Source organism: Eleutherodactylus coqui, chromosome 1 (assembly GCF_035609145.1).
Source record: "Eleutherodactylus coqui strain aEleCoq1 chromosome 1, aEleCoq1.hap1, whole genome shotgun sequence".
In the NCBI taxonomy this organism is placed as follows: domain Eukaryota; kingdom Metazoa; phylum Chordata; class Amphibia; order Anura; family Eleutherodactylidae; genus Eleutherodactylus; species Eleutherodactylus coqui.
The window spans coordinates 135,811,561-135,831,137 of NC_089837.1; the positions used below are offsets into that span (position 1 = coordinate 135,811,561).

Consider the following 19,577-nt stretch of genomic DNA (forward strand, 5'->3'; position numbering starts at 1 on the left):
TAACTAGGCCTGGAGGCAGCCCAGTGTAACGAAAAATTGGTTCAAGTTAAAGTTCCAATGCTTTTAAGCGCATTGAAACTTATAAAAATTGTTCAGAAAAATTATTTGAGTGAGCCTTGTGGCCCTAAGAAAAATTGCCCGTTCAGCGTGATTACGTGAGGTTTCAGGAGGAGGAGCAGGAGGAGGAGGAGGAGGAATATTAGACACAGATTGATGAAGCAGAAATGTCCCCGTTTTGGATGGTGAGAGAGAACGTAGCTTCCATCCGCGGGTGCAGCCTACGTATTGCTTACGTATCGCTGCTGTCCGCTGGTGGAGAACAGAAGTCTGGGGAAATCCAGCCTTTGTTCATCTTGATGAGTGTTAGCCTGTCGGCACTGTCGGTTGACAAGCGGCTACGCTTATCTGTGATGATTCCCCCAGCCGCACTAAACACCCTCTCCGACAAGACGCTAGCCGCAGGACAAGCAAGCACCTCCAGGGCATACAGCGCTAGTTCAGGCCACATGTCCAGCTTCGACACCCAGTAGTTGTAGGGGGCAGAGGCGTCACCAAGGATGGTCGTGCGATCCGCTACGTACTCCCTCACCATCCTTTTGCAGTGCTCCCGCCGACTCAGCCGTGACTGGGGAGCGGTGACACAGTCTTGGTGGGGAGCCATAAAGCTGGCCAGGCCCTTAAAGACTGTTGCACTGCCTGGGATGTACATGCTGCTCGATCTACGCACATCCCCTGCTACCTTGCCCTCGGTACTGCGCCTTCTGCCACTAGCGCTGTCGGCTGGGAATTTTACCATCAGCTTGTCCGCAAGGGTCCTGTGGTGTAGCAACACTCTCGAACCCCTTTCCTCTTCGGGAATCAGAGTGGGCAGGTTCTCCTTATACCGTGGATCGAGCAGTGTGTACACCCAGTAATCCATCGTGGCCAGAATGCGTGCAACGCGAGGGTCACGAGAAAGGCATCCTAACATGAAGTCAGCCATGTGTGCCAGGGTACCTGTACGCAACACATGGCTGTCTTCACTAGGAAGATCACTATCAGGATCCTCCTCCTCCTCCTCCTCCTCCTCCTCAGGCCATACACGCTGAAAGGATGACAGGCAATCAGCCGGTGTACCGTCAGCAGCGGGCCAAGCTGTCTCTTCCCCCTCCTCCTCATCCTCCTCATGCTCCTCCTCCTCCTCCTGTACGCGCTGAGAAATAGACAGGAGGGTGCCCTGACTATCCAGCGGCATACTGTCTTCCCCCGCCCCCGTTTCCGAGCGCAAAGCAGCTGCCTTTATGGTTTGCAGGGAATTTCTCAAGATGCATAGCAGAGGAATGGTGACGCTAATGATTGTAGCATCGCCGCTCACCACCTGGGTAGACTCCTCAAAATTACCAAGGACATGGCAGATGTCTGCCAACCAGGCCCACTCTTCTGAAAGGAATTGAGGAGGCTGACTCCCACTGCGCCGCCCATGTTGGAGTTGGTATTCGACTATAGCTCTACGTTGTTCATAGAGCCTGGCCAACATGTGGAGCGTAGAGTTCCACCGTGTGGGCACGTCGCACAGCAGTCGGTGCACTGGCAGCTTAAAGTGATGTTGCAGGGTGCGCAGGGTGGCAGCGTCCGTGTGGGACTTGCGGAAATGTGCGCAGAGCCGGCGCGCCTTTACGAGCAGGTCTGACAAGCGTGGGTAGCTTTTCAGAAAGCGCTGAACCACCAAATTAAAGACGTGGGCCAGGCATGGCACGTGCGTGAGGCTGCCGAGCTGCAGAGCCGCCACCAGGTTACGCCCGTTGTCACACACGACCATGCCCGGTTGGAGGCTCAGCGGCGCAAGCCAGCGGTCGGTCTGCTCTGTCCGACCCTGCAGCAGTTCGTGGGCCGTGTGCCTCTTATCGCCTAAGCTGAGTAGTTTCAGCACGGCCTGCTGACGCTTGCCCACCGCTGTGCTGCCACACCGCGCGACACCGACTGCTGGCGACATGCTGCTGCTAACACATCTTGATTGCGAGACAGAGGAGGAGGAGGAGGAGGGTGCTTTAGTGGAGGAAGCATACACCTCCGCAGATACCAGCACCGAGCTGGGGCCCGCAATTCTGGGGGTGGGTAGGACGTGAGCGGTCCCAGGCTCTGACTCTGTCCCAGCCTCCACTAAATTCACCCAATGTGCCGTCAGGGAGATGTAGTGGCCCTGCCCGCCTGTGCTTGTCCACGTGTCCGTAGTTAAGTGGACCGTGGCAGTAACCGCGTTGGTGAGGGCGCGCACAATGTTGCGGGAGACGTGGTCGTGCAGGGCTGGGACGGCACATCGGGAAAAGTAGTGGCGACTGGGAACTGAGTAGCGCGGGGCCGCCGCCTCCATGATACTTTTGAAGGACTCAGTTTCCACAACCCTATACGGCAGCATCTCAAGGCTGATGAATTTTGCTATGCGGACGGTTAACGTTTGAGCGTGCGGGTGCGTGGCGGCGTACTTGCGCTTGCGCTCGAACACTTGCGCAAGCGACGGCTGAACGGTGCGCTGAACTACACTGCTGGATGGGGCCGAGGACAGCGGAGATGAGGGTGTGGGTGCAGGCCATGAGGCGGTAGTGCCTGTGTCCTGAGAGGGGGGTTGCATCTCAGTGGCAGGTTGGGGCACAGGGGGAGAGGCAGGGGTGCAAACCGGAGGCGGTGAACGGCCTTCGTCCCACCTTGTGGGGTGCTTGGCCATCATATGTCTGCGCATGGTGGTGGTGGTGAGGCTGTTGGTGTTGGCTCCCCGGCTGAGCTTTGCGCAACAAAGGTTGCACACCACTGTTCGTCGGTCGTCAGGCGTCTCTGTGAAAAACTGCCAGACCTTAGAGCACCTCGGCCTCTGCAGGGTGGCATGGCGCGAGGGGGCGCTTTGGGAAACACTTGGTGGATTATTCGGTCTGGCCCTGCCTCTACCCCTGGCCACCGCACTGCCTCTTGCAACCTGCCCTGCTGATGCCCTTGACTCCCCCTCTGAAGACCTGTCCTCCTGAGTAAGCGTTGCACACCAGGTGGGGTCAGTCACCTCATCGTCCTGCTGCTCTTCCTCCGAATCCTCTGTGCGCTCCTCCCTCGGACTTACTGCCCTTACTACTACCTCACTGCAAGACAACTGTGTCTGATCGTCATCGTCCTCCTCACCCACAGAAAGTTGTTGAGACAGTTGGCGGAAGTCCCCAGCCTCTTCCCCCGGACCCCGGGAACTTTCGAATGGTTGGGCATCAGTGACGATAAACTCCTCTGGTGGGAGAGGAACCGCTGCTGCCCAATCTAAGCAGGGGCCCGAGAACAGTTCCTGGGAGTGTTCCCGCTCCTGAGCAGGTGTTATTGTAGTGGAGTGAGGAGGCTGGGAGGAAGGAGGAGCAGCAGACAGAGGATTCGGATTGGCAGCAGTGGACGGCGCAGAACTGCGGGTAGACGATAGGTTGCTCGAAGCACTTTCTGCCATCCAGGACAGGACCTGCTCACACTGCTCATTTTCTAATAACCGTCTCCCGCGTGGACCCATTAATTGGGCGATGAATGTGGGGACGCCAGAAACGTGCCTCTCTCCTAATCGCGCAGCAGTCGGCTGCGACACACCGGGATCAGGAGCTCGGGCTGTGCCCACACCCTGACTTGGCCCTCCGCGTCCTCGGCCGCGTCCACGTCCTCTAGGCCTACCCCTACCCCTCAGCATGCTGTATTACCAGTGATTTGATTTCACAGGCAGGAAATAAATTGGCGCAAGACTGCAGGCCAAATATAATTTTTGCCCTTTTTGGAAAACGAAAGGCCCCACTGCCTCTAGTGAATGAATTATCTAAGTTTAATAACTGTGCTGTGTCCCTGCTAATGTGTCACAGAACGTGAAGGTAGCAGAGTTATTATAACTCTTGGAGAGCAGGTATTTTTTTCCCAATTAAGGAAAGCAAATGGCGAAGCCAGCAGTAAAGCGTAGCTGGGTGCGTCTGATTTAGCAATGTTGTTCACGCAGCTCACACGTGTCCACCGCCCTTAGGACGGACAGAGGCTGGACAAATAGATTTGTTTTCAGTTTTTTTCCACCAAAAGGCAGCACTGCGTATATTCAATGAACATGAGAAGTTTAATAACTGTGCTGTGTCCCTGCTTATGTGTCACAGAACGTGAGGGTAGCAGAGTTATTATAACTCTTGGAGAGCAGGTATTTTTTTCCCAATTAAGGAAAGCAAATGGCGAAGCCAGCAGTAAAGCGTAGCTGGGTGCGTCTGATTTAGCAATGTTGTTCACGCAGCTCACACGTGTCCACCGCCCTTAGGACGGACAGAGGCTGGACAAATAGATTTGTTTTCACTTTTTTTCCACCAAAAGGCAGCACTGCGTATATTCAATGAACATGAGAAGTTTAATAACTGTGCTGTGTCCCTGCTTATGTGTCACAGAACGTGAGGGTAGCAGAGTTATTATAACTCTTGGAGAGCAGGTATTTTTTTCCCAATTAAGGAAAGCAAATGGCGAAGCCAGCAGTAAAGCGTAGCTGGGTGCGTCTGATTTAGCAATGTTGTTCACGCAGCTCACACGTGTCCACAGCCCTTAGGACGGACAGAGGCTGGACAAATAGATTTGTTTTCAGTTTTTTGGCACCAAAAGGCAGCACTGCGTATATTCAATGAATAACAACTGTGTTGTCGCCCTGCCTATACAATTCTTTCCCTGCAGTATCAATGGAGGGTGCAATGGTCTGCAGAGGCGATTTTGAGAAGCAAAAAAAAATGCAGCACAGCTAACAGCAGCCTGGACAGTACTGCACACGGATAAATATGGCCCTAGAAAGGACCGTTGAGGTTCTTGAAGGCTACACTCACTCCTAACACTCTCCCTGCCTATGCAGCACTTCTGTCCCTAATGCCAGGTGCAACGGTCTGCAGAGGCGATTTTGAGGAAAAAAAATTTGCCACTGCTAACAGCAGCCAACACACAGCTATCAGTGGCCCTAATAAGGACCTTTGGGGGGTCTTGAAGCCTACACTAACTACCAATTCTTTCCCTACAGCAGCTCCGGTACAAACAGCACTGTCCCTCATCTAACTCACACCGCATCTGAGGCGAACCGCGGGAGGGGCCGACTTTTATGTTCGGGTGACACCTGATCTTCCCAGCCACTCACAGCAGGGGGGTGGTATAGGGCTTGAACGTCACAGGGGGAAGTTGTAATGCCTTCCCTGTCTTTCAATTGGCCAGAAAAGCGCGCTAATGTCTCAGGGAAGGAAGTGAAAATAACCAGAACACCGCATGGTGTTCGTTACGAATAACGAACATCCCGAACACCCTAATATTCGCACGAATATCAAGCTCGGAAGAACACGTTCGCTCATCTCTAGTGCTAATACAGCTACATTGATGGGAAAAAAAATTATAACCCCCGGAACACAAAAGGGAAAATGATTTACTGGCTCTTGAGGCTTATTCACAGGAGCATATATCGGCCGCTGGTTTCACGGCTGACTGATATACACTACCATTTGAGCTGTCCTCACCCTTACCGACTCTCTGCCTCCCTCCTCCTCCTCTACAGCTGTTTGCAATGGGAGGGAGTCCCCTTTCCACCCCCTTCCATTGCAAACAGCCGAAGGGGAGGAGAGAGAGAGACGGTAAGGGGGAGGACAGCTCAAATGGTAGCGTATATCAACCGGCTGTGAAACCGGCGGCTGATATATGCTCCTGTGATTAAGCCCTCAAGACTAAAATTAGTTATGTCACTAAGGGGTTAAAAATTCACTTAAGGTGACTGAATAATGCACCAAATATATTTATATATTTACATAAGACATAAATTCAAAATCTACAATAAAAAAAAGAACATTTTTCGAAGGGTTTTTCCAAATGTAATGTGAACTGTTGGGGGGTTAAGAAGAATACTGCTATTATAGGGGTCTGTAAGGGTTGTATCACTGTATGAGGCCATAGCATAGAATAAAATGGCAAAAGTATGAAAGACAAAGCTTCACTAGTGTAGAGGGCCTTATATTCAAAACATAGAATGATTGTTGCTTTCTGGAAAACGTATAGATATGTGCTAAATACTGGAAAATGCACACAAAATACTATCTATATATTCAATTTGCTCTCCGTTGGCCAGTTTTCAAGATAGTTCAAGGGAAATAATTACAAGAAATGACCTGTGTGAAACATTTATAGATCAAAATGTACTGCAACTTGTCAGTCAGTTATTTATTATCTATTAGGTATAAAATATAAGTGGATAATTGCCTTTTACATTATTTTTAGCTAATGACACATTCCAAATCATTATGTTGTAGGTTGGTATACCCACATCTCCTCACAGATAGTCATTCTTATCATAATAAGTAATTGTCAACTAGTAGATGTTATTATCATCTCATGAAAGTCAATTAATAGAATTTTTACTCATATGTATAAAAGTTGTGGTGTCCTCAAGCTGTTAAAGAGTCTTCATCCGCTTACTTCCAGAATCATTACTGCTCCCATTAGGCTGGTCATCCAGGCAGCTTGCCCAGACTCCTGCATCCTGTAAATCAGTCTACTAATGAATCAGTACAGGAGGGGAAAACAGTATATATCACTGCTAAATACACTATCCTACCAAAAGTATTTGGAGACCCCTATCAGTAGAATGGATCATGATTTATTAGCTTGTAATGAGTGTGCTGAAATCATGCTACCAGGGGCGTAACTATAGAGGATACGGGGGGATGCGGTTGCACCCGGGCCCAGGAGCCATAGGGGGCCTATAAGGCCTCTCTTCTCCATATAGGTACCCAGTATTATGAGAAAAGCATTATAGTTGGGGGCCCTGTTACAAGTTTTGCATCGGGGCCTTGGAGCTTCAAGTTACGCCTCTGCATGCTACATGTGATGCAGACCCTTGGAGGTGTCATCCATCCTTTGTGAAGGGAACTGCATGCTATTGGATATACAAGTTATGCTGCTGCACACATGCCATCCATCGTGAAGTGCAGTGCATCGGCCCATCAACAATGGTGTAAGGAGTGTCATCATTGGACAGTTGTGGAATGGAAGAATATTCTATGGAGTGATGAGTCATGCTAATCCATCTTTAAACCAGATGGACGTATCTGGGTATGGAGGATGCCTGGGGAACGCCTTTTGCCGAGGTGTGTTGTGCCAACAGTTAAGTACGGCGGAGGTTCTGTTATGGTCTGGGGATGTTTAACATGTCATGATCTCAGTTTGTTGGTTGTAGTAGCAAGAACTATGAACACAGAGAGGTACCATGACACTTTAGACATTAAAGCAACCCTCAAATTTTATGACAAAATTCTGTCCAAGGACTGGAGGGTGGAGGGGTATCTTATTTGTACCTTATGTTCTCTTTCTGGCACCTCTGTTCCGCTGGATTGGTGCTTCGTTTTCAGGAAGCCATGATGGCTGCTCCCATTTTCTACCAATGTAATAGACGCTGTGACGTGCTCTGTAATTGGGCAGCGCTGATCATATGAGTAGCACTGGCCAATCACAGAGTCACTACAGTGCAATGGTAGTCCTAATATGGTAGAGGCCACCTTGACCACCTGAAAAATGGAACTGCAACCGGTGAAACGAAGGGCCAAGAAGAGAAGATAAAGTACAGGTAAGATACCCCTCCAGCTTGCTGCCCTGAGACAGAATTTTACCCCGAAACTGGAGGGTCACTTTAATATTCTGCTGACAATGTGGCAATACTCTGGAAATAGTCAGCAATACTTCCAACAAGACAACACGCCTTGTCACAAATCCAAGGCTGTTTTACTTTGGTTTGAAGATATGAATGAGAGAGACTGAACGATTGCTGTTTAAACCGAACAATAAGTGAACGAGCCAACGATGATATTTATGCCTGCACAAAACGTACGATGAATGAAAATTGAGCGATTCTAATTCATTGTTCAGTTGTAGGCTCGTGTTTAGACCGAACGATTAGTTCATTTTCGCTCATTTGAACAATTTCTTGAATGATAATCGTTACGTCTAAAAGTACCTTTACTGGTTGTTACATTTTTGAGAATAAATGAAAAGAGAACCAAAGAATCCGTGTGGTCACACAATGGTCTGCTGCCTATCAAAACTAATTTCCTAAAAACTAAGATCATAAAATGACTGAACAGAATAGATCAACAAAATGTCAGAGGGGTTACCAAGCTTTGTTGCTAAATGTAGGTTCATCATCGGGATCTTGGCACTAATGCCCCTTGTCACTGTGAAGTCTTGTGGATGAGTCGCATCAGGACTAAACTTGTGTTCCCATTCTCCTTTGAAATAAATAGCATTGACCAAAATAAGTCTTGTGAGCGGTCCAATGTCTCCACTTGAAAACATATTCCGGATTTTCCCTGTACAAAGAATGATAAAAAAATAGATGTATTTAGAGGGGAAAGGTGGCCTCGATATAATCCCTTCTCTAAAGAGCACTTTTTATTTTTATAAGTTTTTCTCCTGAACTACACATGACAAGGCTTTTATAAGCTTGTGGCTTTTATGTGAAGAAAAGGAATTACATAGTTTGGATGTGTCTGTCTTGTATTTCCTTTTGCTGACATTTCCAGCATTTACCAGTATCCAGTTAGGAAATTGAATTACTTGATAGCTACAACATAGTAAACATTTTCCCAGAATCCTCCCTGGCTGTCATACTTAACCCATTCATGACATTCTAGTATATGGTTCTAAAAATAACATCTTTATCATGCATATTTTTTTAAATAAAGGAAAAAAAACTTGTTTGACTTAATGTCTGTCCATGGAACTTTATAAAAATGATGCATTAATTAAATGGTTTTAATATGGATAATTTAAAGAGACGGGCCTCCCTAAATGGGCGTCTAGTTATACAGTGTTACATTTCTAGTTGCGGTATCACAGCATAATGAACAGATTTGTTGTTCAGGTCCCTAACAAGGCTTGTAACTGCCAAATCAGCTACACAAGTGGTCGCCCACTTTCCAACAACCATAGACAACTCATGTCCATCTAGGAAGACTAAAGAGCGGTTTTAACAAGTTGAAGGGAAGGTAATTTAGGGTTTATGTTTAATAACATTTACTCATTCTTTTTTTTTTCTTAGGAAATGCTGTTTCATAAGATGCACCTTATAAATTTACATCCATGATCCAAATAAATAGTGAAATGATACCAAATGCCTAAAGTATTCCTGCTACACAAAGTTGCTATCAAATTAATGATTATCAAATGTTATTGAAGTTTTCAATGTGGTTCTGCTTTGAAAGTTGTTTGTAGCTCTGTAAACCATCACCTTCTTCTGGGTATAATGTGCAGTTAGGGGAGGTGACAGGGAGCTTGGTATTGTATTTTTTATACTCACCCGATCCAGTGGTGTCAGCCAGTGAAGTCTGCACACGGCACGAGAATCTGACTCTTTTCAGGTTCCAATGCATGCGCTCTTACATAGACTTGGATGGGAGAGTCTGTGCCCTGAAAAGACTCTGATTTTCATGCGGCGTGCTATCTTCACTGGGTGAAAGCGCAGAATTGCGGGAGCGGGTGAGTATAAAAGAATACAGTACCCGCTCCCTGTCACATTTCCTAAGAGCACGATAACTTAATTTGTGGTGCTGCTAGGATGTGACAGGTTCCCTTTAAGAGGGGCTTGAATGACTTGCTTGAGTGTAACAATATTACATTTTATAGTCATTGATTATTTCAGAAAAGTTTTTGTCCCAGGGATTATTCTGATTGGCAGATTGAAATCAGAAAATAATTTTTTCCCCTGAAAAGAGGAAAATTCCCTTCTACTTCATTGGGGTTTTTCGCCTTCCTCTGGATCAACATTAAGGCATAATAGGCTAAACTAGATGGACATATGTCTTTCTGTGGCCTTAAACAGTATGTTACCATTCTTGTTACATCCTTCACATTCATGAACTGACGAACTCCAACTGAACATGGAGACAGCGGACATAACTAATGGATTGGCGACCAAAATACGCACAATACATACCTGCACACATAACCAGATAGAATTGCTATAATAAGTATGAGGTATTAGTTTGTGGATTGGCCAAGTCACTTAAGCCCGCAAGCCCACTTCAAGGGTCCTCATTATCTCACGGGTCTCTACTCTAATGAGACAACTAACCCCACGAAACCTGCCTGCAAGCAGGGCAATCTTCCCGACTACACTATGCAGCTACTCCATATTACACAGACACATATGCACAGTATCAGCTTTACATCACCCATACAGTAAAATACACAGATTTGCTTTCCCTATCCTTTTTCCAGTGAATGCCAGTGCTATGGAATAAGATGTATACTCCATATACACCATCCAGAAATGTGGCCTTTATTGTTATACATTTTGGCCATGAATAAAACATGAGCTCCTATCTATGAATAGATAATATTCTACCACCCAAGGCTTGACAGCCATCAGAGCAATAATAGCTAGAGGGAGAAGGCTGCAGTGCTGGACTGTGCTAGTGAGCATGCAGTATCCTCTTCTGAGGTTAGAGCTGTGCCTGCTCATAACTCTTGGTAAACTGCTCCTGACTACCCGCCCAGCTCATAAATATTCATGTGGTTGAGACAGGATGGTCAGGACAGGAAGCTGGGAGCCTCTGACCATGGTCATCATCAGAGAAAGTCTCAAAGTCAGAACAGCAGGGGTCATGTGACACATCCTGATTGAAGCACAATCTTTCATTTCAGGTAAACAAAAGGCATTGTTGAATGCTTTATTGAGGCCAGCTGGGGTAAAAGATTGGAAGTTTGTAAAGTCCTGGAATACCCCTTTAAATAACAAGTATCATCTTATTTAGATTTATAACCATTAGGAACTGAAATACCTCTGTAAGGTTTAGAGAATCTGGTTTTGGTTTTGACATTGATAGAAGAGGCACAGATAGTTTTATGGAGGTCACTGATGAATACACAGACTGACAGTTAATAAAGAAATGGAAAAACAGTAGGTGTTGTTTCTCTTGTTCCCGTTACATCTATTTTTATAAAACCCACATGTGTCCTGAGCTCCTGTCCTTGGACCAAGATCAATAACCCTCCAAAAAACAGAATACAGTTGGGCATCACAAAAGCTATGACAAATTTCTGTAGAAATACCAGAAAGAAACCACAAGTTTAACCCCTTAAGGACTAGGGTGCTTTTATTGATTTGGGATACTGCAGCTATGCTTATTTGTTTAATTTTGCCTCCCAAAAAATGCAACAAAAGTGATCAAAAAAGCCATATGTGTCCCAAAATGGCACCAATAAAAACTACAGCTCATCTCGCAAAAAATAAGCCCTCACTGATCTCTGTCCATGAAAAAATAAACAAGTTATAGGACTTCGAATGCAGCAATTTAGAAAACAAAAACAAAATAATAGTTTTTATTGAGGAAAAGTGGAAAAACCTAAAAAAAAATATAAGAATTTTGGTATCGTTGTAATCGTACTGACCCGCAGAAAAAATGTATTGTGTCATTTATGCTGCATAATTAATGCTGTAAAAAAAAAAACAACGAAAATCTATGGCAGAATTGATGCGTTTTATCTCCTTGCTATCATAACAAAAATTAATAAAAGTTTTATAATACCATATATACCGGCGTATAAGACGACTTTTGAACCCCGAAAAATCTGCTCTGAAGTCGGGGGTCGTCTTATGCGCCGGTAATACAAAAAAAAAAGTGTAAAAAAAAAAAAATCATTACTCACCTCCCCCGGCGTTCTGTCGCGCTCCGGCAGGATGTCACTCGCTCCTCCTCCCCGGCGCAGCATTGCTTTCTGAATGCGGGGCTTGAAATCCCCGCTTCCAGAAAGCAAATACACACGCCGTCAGCCAGTTACAGCCATTCAATGACAGCATTGAATGGCTGTGATTGGCTAAAACACACGTGGCTTCAGCCAATCACACTATTCAATGACATCATTGAATGGCTGTGATTGGCTGAAGGCGCACGTGTGTTAGCAATCACACCCATTCAATGATGTCATTGAATAGTGTGATTGGCTGAAGCCACGTGTGTTTTAGCCAATCACAGCCATTCAATGATGTCATTGAATGGATGTAACTGGCTGACGGCGTGTGTATTAGCTTTCTGGAGGCGGGGATTTCAAGCCCCACATTCAGAAAGCAATGCTGCGCCGGGGACGAGGAGCGAGCGACATCCTGCCGGAGCGCGACAGAACGCCGGGGGAGGTGAGTACTGATTTTTTTTTTCTCCACTGTAATACCGGCGTATAAGGTGAAAGTTGGGGGGTCGTCTTATACGCCCCGTCGCCTTATACGCCGGTATATACGGTAGTCTATGTACCCAAAAATGACACCAATAAAAATTACAGTTTGCCATGCAGAAAACAAGCTCTTATACGTCCGCATCGACGGAAAAATAAAAAGTTATGTTTTTTGAAAAATGGAGATGAAAATCCACCAAAAAATTGTTGCATGCTTATGCCCAAAATAGGCCATATCCTTAAGGGGTTAAAGCCCAATGGCAAGCGCCAAAAATGTACCATGCTTGGTCCTTAAAGGGTTAATGAAACAACATTATAATCCAAAAATCCATGGCTGTTTTAATTCTCTCCCTATGTTAAACAGCTCTGTTGGTCTTATTGTCGCTATCAGCCATTTGGTGTAGTGATTGCTTTAAAATACCGTAAAAAGTGAATGATTGTACGCAATGGACGATGACAGACTATAGTCTGACAACATATTAATCTGTTATGTTGAATAATATCGGCTATTGTTGGTTGAAAAAGGAAGTCTACGGTGTGATTAGGCAAGTTTGGGCGATCATCCAGCATTTGCGCATGTTCAGTGTCTTTTTTATCCAGTCTCTTTTGTACACTGCTTTTTAAACAAAGTGTTTTATATTGAACAGTTTATTCTGGCACATTGCTGTTGGGATTATTCGTATGAACAAACCCACAGTCGATAGATCATCCGCAATGTAGGTGATTGAAATATCATGTTTATGGGTGTGGGAAAACATTTCCCTTCCTTCGACTTGCTACTTACTATTTTCACATAGTTTTTATTTAATGTAGGGCATTAGAGAATGCCATCCTCCCAGGAGAAAGCAGGTGGTTGGAAGCATATTTCTCCCTCCTGAGCAGGCAACCACTTCCTTTACAGGGACAGTATTTAGGGTAATTGATAGATAAGATACTGGTCTTTAAATACCTATTTGCTTAAAGGCAAATTTACACGGGCTGATGATCGCTCAAACGACAGTATGAGTGACAGCTTTGAGCGATCATTTTGCATAAACTATTAAGTAGCTACTCAGCTACTTAAGAGCAATTAAGTAGCTGAATGCAGTTAATATCCCGAGGGCTCTTATCTGCATTCAGATCCTTTGTTCTCCAAAGGGAGACAATGCTATCAGCACTACCCATGGAGAACTGCTGATAAGGCTGACAGACAATTTTTAGGTTGGACTGAATTTAGCAATCAGCTAGCAGTGCATGTAAAGCGCATGATGGGCACTCGTTTAGACGGACCGATTATAATTAAAACGATCGCCGATTAGCGATTTTTTTAGCGATCATCGGCTCATATAAATGGGCCTATACTAGACTTGGCAATGGGTATATTTTAATAGTATAGCTCTCTTTTTGCCTATTAGTAAATTGTCTAATTAATCTGTGAATGTTGTTATATTTCCACATTGAAGAGCCAAAGCAAAATCCATACATTTTTAACAACATAAATAGGATGCTATAAGTTGTCTCTTTCTCACAGTTTTAACATACATTGCGTGGTGCACGAATGGCAACGCTGCAAAGTTAGCCGATATGAAAATAGCAAAGTAAATGTTCCCAGAATGTGAGAAGCGAGCAGGTGGGTACAGGTTATCTAATTGACTCCGATGCAGTCAGACAGACACTTCATTACCAGGATATTTCCCTATGACCCAATGTGAAAGAAAACACAACTGCACAGAGGTGATTTGTAGTATTACTGCGTGATATGACAAACAGACTATAGATGCTATTTCATCTAAGACATAATTTCTTTGAAGAGGCACTACCAGCATAAACATTCATTGTTGCTGGTCTCATTCAAGAATCATCATCTCTTCACCAGTCTCAGCATAGAAATCAATGGAAAGGTGGCAAGCAGTATTTGGCATTTACCATACCAACCATAGATTTAAAGGAGTATTTCAAGACTTTTACTGTTGATTTACTGTTCCTCAGTATAGGTCATTAATAGGTGATGAGCAGAGTCCGGGGCTTTGGTTCCCCTCTAATCAGCTGATTCCTAGCATTGCTGTCAGTATGGACAGAGAAGGAAGCAGACCATGCTGTTCACACTGAAATGGCCCAGTTTGGTAGTGCAGGCACAGCTCCCATTGAGTTCAATAAGAGCTGCGTCTGCACTGCCAAGCTGAATGCAGCAGAACAGCTTTTTCCCCTGAGGTGACATCACTCTGAATGAAGCACTGGCACTCCATAAATTTCAATTGGGCAGATGGAAATACCCTAGCAGGTGCCACTCGGATATATCAGCAGTCCCAATGAAAGTGAATGGAGCACAGGTACATTTGCGCTCCATTCAGTCTCTGCATCACAGTGGGGGGTACAGTAACCTCACAGTGAGGAGGATGGGGGACATGGGAACCTGTTCTTGAAATCAGCAGGGATCTCAGCGGTGGGTCCCAACCAATCAGCAAATTATTCTCTATACTGTGGACAGGGAATAACTTGGAATTATGGTACAAGCCCTTTAAATCATATATTATCAAGTGCATAAATATTAGTGCACTAATATACTGCCATTATCACAATTGCTGCAGTTAAAGCCATGAAGGTTGATATGAAAGATTAAATGTCCTGCCTTTTATCCGAAGACTCATCTACAGAAACAATGCGTAGGAATGCAGTCTTCCGATTATCAATATAGTTCTCTGCTCTACTCTACAACACTGTGTCCCAACCTGAATCTCCCCAGCTGTGACTGTGAAAGCTTACTGGAAGTTGGAGGTTTGAAAATGCTGGAGAGTCACAAATTGCAGAATGCTGTACATTCAGTAATTTCATGGTGGAGCTCAAATTTTCAATATTATTTCTTTACATTCTTTCTATCTGAAATTTCTGGAGAACTTTTCTTCAGGTATTCATGTGATCTCAATTTTGACCAGCTCAGATTTATTTGGGTTTATGTATTCTAAAAGTAGTCAGGTTCTCTGTCAGAATAATCCACGTGTAATACCCCCTACCACACATGCTCTTCAGAGGGGGACATAGACACTTCTATCATAGTTTTTGATGATGCTCACAAATCTTCTGTCACACAGTTATAATAGAGGAGATCACAACTCATCCTCCAGACTGTATACTTATGCTGTGTAGCTAAATTAGGTAAATACAAAATGTAGTAGCAGTGTTTTTCCTGCAGCATAGATAGTACACTCTCTAGCTGCTCATGTAATGCTGTGCTGATGCATCATGAGATCGATAGCACAGAATAGTGAAAGTGAAAGCAGGAATCACAGCATCGAGATGGTGTCTGAATAAGGATGATGGAACTATTATCTGCAGTGTCACCTATTGGATGGTAGCATTCCTTCAAATCAATGTGACATTCTTACTAAGAATCACAGAAAAATGGCCGTTACTTACTGACTGAGGAGTGCATATAGATGCATTCTCCTCTCACCATGCAGGTAGCTGACTACCAAATGGAGGAGCCAATAACACCTGTGCAGGACACCGATAAGACAGCCACTCACACTGCCTCTTGATAATGAGGGGGGTGGATGCTTGGCGTACACTCCCACACATAGTGGATACAAGGTGCCAGACCATTCTGATATATGTAGTTCACCATGCAGACCAGCAACCCATTAATGACGCCATGATAATTCGGCGGGTTGCCCTGCATTTCCATCAGTGAACCACATTGGTACTGCCACCCTGGGCTCCCCCTGGAGTCTCAATGCCACACTGCATGAGAATGATAGATAATAAATGCAAAGCATTGGTTGGATGTTGGCCAAGATACATGAGCCCACTAACCACTTCACGGTTCCTTGCGTTGTAGTGGGTCCCTACACTAATATAAATGCATCACAGAAGGGGAAATTAAAAATTAAAAACAATCACAGAAAAATGTCCGTTACTGCATATAGATGCATCCTCCTCTCACCATGCAGGTTTTTTTTTTACCTCACTCGAGTAAAAGCCGAGGGGGGGCTTTTTCAGCATAAAAAAATGTGCTGAAAAACTAGGCTTATACTCGAGTATATACAGTAGCCTGTCACACTCTGGAAGTCCCCTATGTGTATTGCAACCACTTCCATGCACTGCAGCCTCCTGTCATATCAGGCACCATCTCAAAAGTAGGATTTTTTGTTGCTTTCACTTTCAAACCTATGCTAATGCATCAGCACGGCATAAACTAGAGGCTATATTATTCTGCCTGTTTGGGAGGAGATAGTTTAATTATCTTTACCTTCTATATTCACCTAAATAAGCTATAGAACGTAAGTATACAGTCAGGAGGATGAGCTGTGATCTCCTTTATTGCAGCTGTGTGATCATCATCAGTAACTGTCATAAGAGCGTCTATATCCCTCTTTAGGCAGTTTCTCTGGTAGAGTCCTTGTAACAGCATCACACAAATTAGATATTGACTAGTTTCAAACAGCATAAACCCAAGCACATCTGAGCTGGTCAGAATTAAGATCACATCCTAGGAGAAAGATCTTGGGAGATTCAGGCCTTAGTCACACGGGCGTTTTTTGCCGCGATTTGCGGATCGCAAGACGGATGCGCATCCGCAAATCGCGTGACCGGGGCTGAAAAATCGCCCGAAAAAACTGCTCCTAGCCGCGTTTCAATAGAAACGGGCCGGAGCTGTCCAGCGCATTGAATTCAATTGAGCCGGCAATACAGCCGGCTCCATTGAAAGCAATGTGCTGCGGGCGATCTCACGATGAATTGTCGGGAAGGGCTTAAATATATAAGCCCTTCCCTGCAATTCATCCAGAAATGTGTAAAAATAAAAAATATATATATACTCACCTTGTCCTAGCAGACGGAGTTCAGCGCGGCCGGCGGCAGTTCTCTGAACTGCTCTCTGTAGTATTCAGCAGCCGGGGATCTAAAATCCCCGCCTGCTGAATGAGCTGCCTCTGATTGGTCCCTGCACTGAGCCAATCAGAGGCAGCTCTCACTCACACCCATTCATGAATTCATGAATGGGTGTGAGTGAGAGCTGCCCCTGATTGGTCCCTGCGCTGAGCCAATCAGAGGCAGCTCTCACTCACACCCATTCATGAATTTATGAATGGGTGTGAGTGAGAGCTGCCTCTGATTGGTTAGGCTGTGACCAATCAGAGGCAGCTCATTCAGCAGGCGGGGATTTTAGATCCCCGGCTGCTGAATACTACAGAGAGCAGTTCAGAGAACTGCCGACGGCCGCGCTGAACTCCGTCTGCCGGGACAAGGTGAGTATATATATATTTTTTTTATTTCTACACATTTCTGGATGAATTGCAGGGAAAGGCTTATATATTTAACCCCTTCCCGAAAATTCATCCCGCGATCGCCGGCAGCCCATTGCTTTCAATGGAGCCGGCTGTATTGCCGGCTCCATTGAATTCAATGGGCAAACATCATTCTTCTCTGCCACAGCTGTTACAGCTGTGGCAGAGGAGAAGGATCTTTGTAGTATATGTTCTCAATGGGGTCGGCGCTGCTGCCGCCGGCCCCATTGAGCGCACATAGAGAAGAGAACAGGAATCGCAGATCGCAGATAGGTGCGATCTGCGATTTCTGTTCTATAATTTATCGGACGAGCGCATAAAAAGCACTCATGTGTCCGATACCATTGCAAAGCAATGGTTTTATAAAATCGCCGGACGCATGCGCAAATCGCGCGAAAAAACGCCCGTCTGTCTAAGGCCTCAGACAGAAAGGAAGAACTAACTAAGTTAACACCAGCTCACTTATATATATTGGGCGGATAGCTAAATAATGAATGATAAAAAAAACTACCAGAGTGGCCCTTTAATAGTACAAATATGTGGAAGTCTTTCTACAGAGCCCAAACCACAATACCAAAATCAAATTGGATATGATGTACGCTGCATGCACTCCTACGTATATATAGCTGCTCTATTTGCTTCAATCAGCAGCAGCAAGTAAATCTGTGCAAACAAAGGCAAGGGCTATATTGGTGGGATATGGAGACATAGAGGTCACGCTTAACACAAGGTGATACTACAATCTATCCATGATCAGCAGGTGACCAGATGTCCCTATGGAGCCCTAACCTAATTTGCATCACTAGTAGAGATGAGCGAGCGTACTTGCTAAGGCAAATTACTCAAGCGAGTAGGGCCTTATGCGAGTACCTGCCCGCTCGTCTCAAAAGATTCGGGTGCTGGCGGGGAACGGGGAGCGTCGGGGAGGAACGGGGAAAGATCTCTCTCTCACTCTCTTCCCCCTGCTCCCCCCTGCTCACTCACGCAACTCACCGCTCTCCCCCGCCGGCACCCAAATCTTTAGAGACGAGCGGGCAGGTACTCAAATAAGGCACTACTCGCTCGAATAGTTTGCCTTATCGAGTACGCTCGCTCATCTCTAATCACTAGTAAAGTCCAAATTGCCCTTTGTAATTATTTAGAAGACTTTTTTTAGCCCCCTAACAGCAGCAGTGACCTGGGAGACCACCACAATGATACAATATGTCAGTCTTATTCAGAATAGATTAAGTTGACTGATGCTGGATTTCCATTCACGGCTGTCAGAGAGAGAGGAAGATGATGGCCACGACCTACACAGATTTCCTGGTAAGCTATTGTTTATCGGAGGGGAGACTGCCAAAGGACTTTGTCTGAGTTTTTCTTCATATCGCATTTATGTTTGTTTCTCACACTGGTTGCTTACAGCAGTATCAAGACTTCCAATTTACGTCTATGTGAGCCGAGCATTCTTACTCATACACTTCACAGCGAACACCATTTCCGAGCAGAACAAAAGGACAACTAAACATTTTTGTTATCTGAGCAGAATGTATAGATTACCATTTGTTTGCATTTCTACCCATGCACTTATTATTTCAGCAGAAGCTTTCAAATCTTGGAAATTCACCAGCTTTATTTCACTCTTGAAAAAATCTCTGTTGCTATGGAGATACTGCTCCTTCACGTGGAAGCCTTCTTGAAGGTAGAGGGCATTTGCAAGATTAAATGTAAATTCTTTATTTTCTTCTGAAATGACAGCAAGCAGCTTTTGGAGCCCAGAAAACTCCTCACCTAGAAAACATGAGTTGTGTGTTAGTGGATTTTATTGATCAAAGTAAACACAAAAATTGCATTATACTAAGACTTAACACAAGGATGTATTCCCTGCCTTGCACTGTGACATATACGGTACATTATAAGAATGATTGCCCAGATATAGTATACAGCGTGCCAGGGAGGGGCCATAGTAAGGATATGAAATAGGATGTGGAAAATAGCGCTTGTCCCTATAACACAAATATAATTCGTTTTCATTTCCTTAGTAAGAAAAGCCGAACAATCCAGAACACCCCAATCTATGGAATTGCAAAGACATGAAAGACTTGATTAATGAAAGTGCTCCCCCAGTCCTGTATCCCC

General features: G+C 45.0%; 1 protein-coding gene across 1 annotated transcript in view; it reads right to left on the reverse strand.

Annotated features, from left to right (window-relative positions):
- The window catches only part of SERPINI2 (serpin family I member 2), a 53,582-nt gene that overhangs the window by 23,869 nt on the left and 10,136 nt on the right, over positions 1-19,577 (reverse strand). Inside the window, exons 3-4 of the mRNA XM_066589982.1 lie at positions 18,999-19,229; positions 8,142-8,336 (exon numbers count right to left, since the gene is read on the reverse strand). Of these exons, the coding sequence (XP_066446079.1) occupies positions 8,142-8,336; positions 18,999-19,229 (426 nt within the window). The remainder of the gene's footprint in view (positions 1-8,141; positions 8,337-18,998; positions 19,230-19,577) is intronic.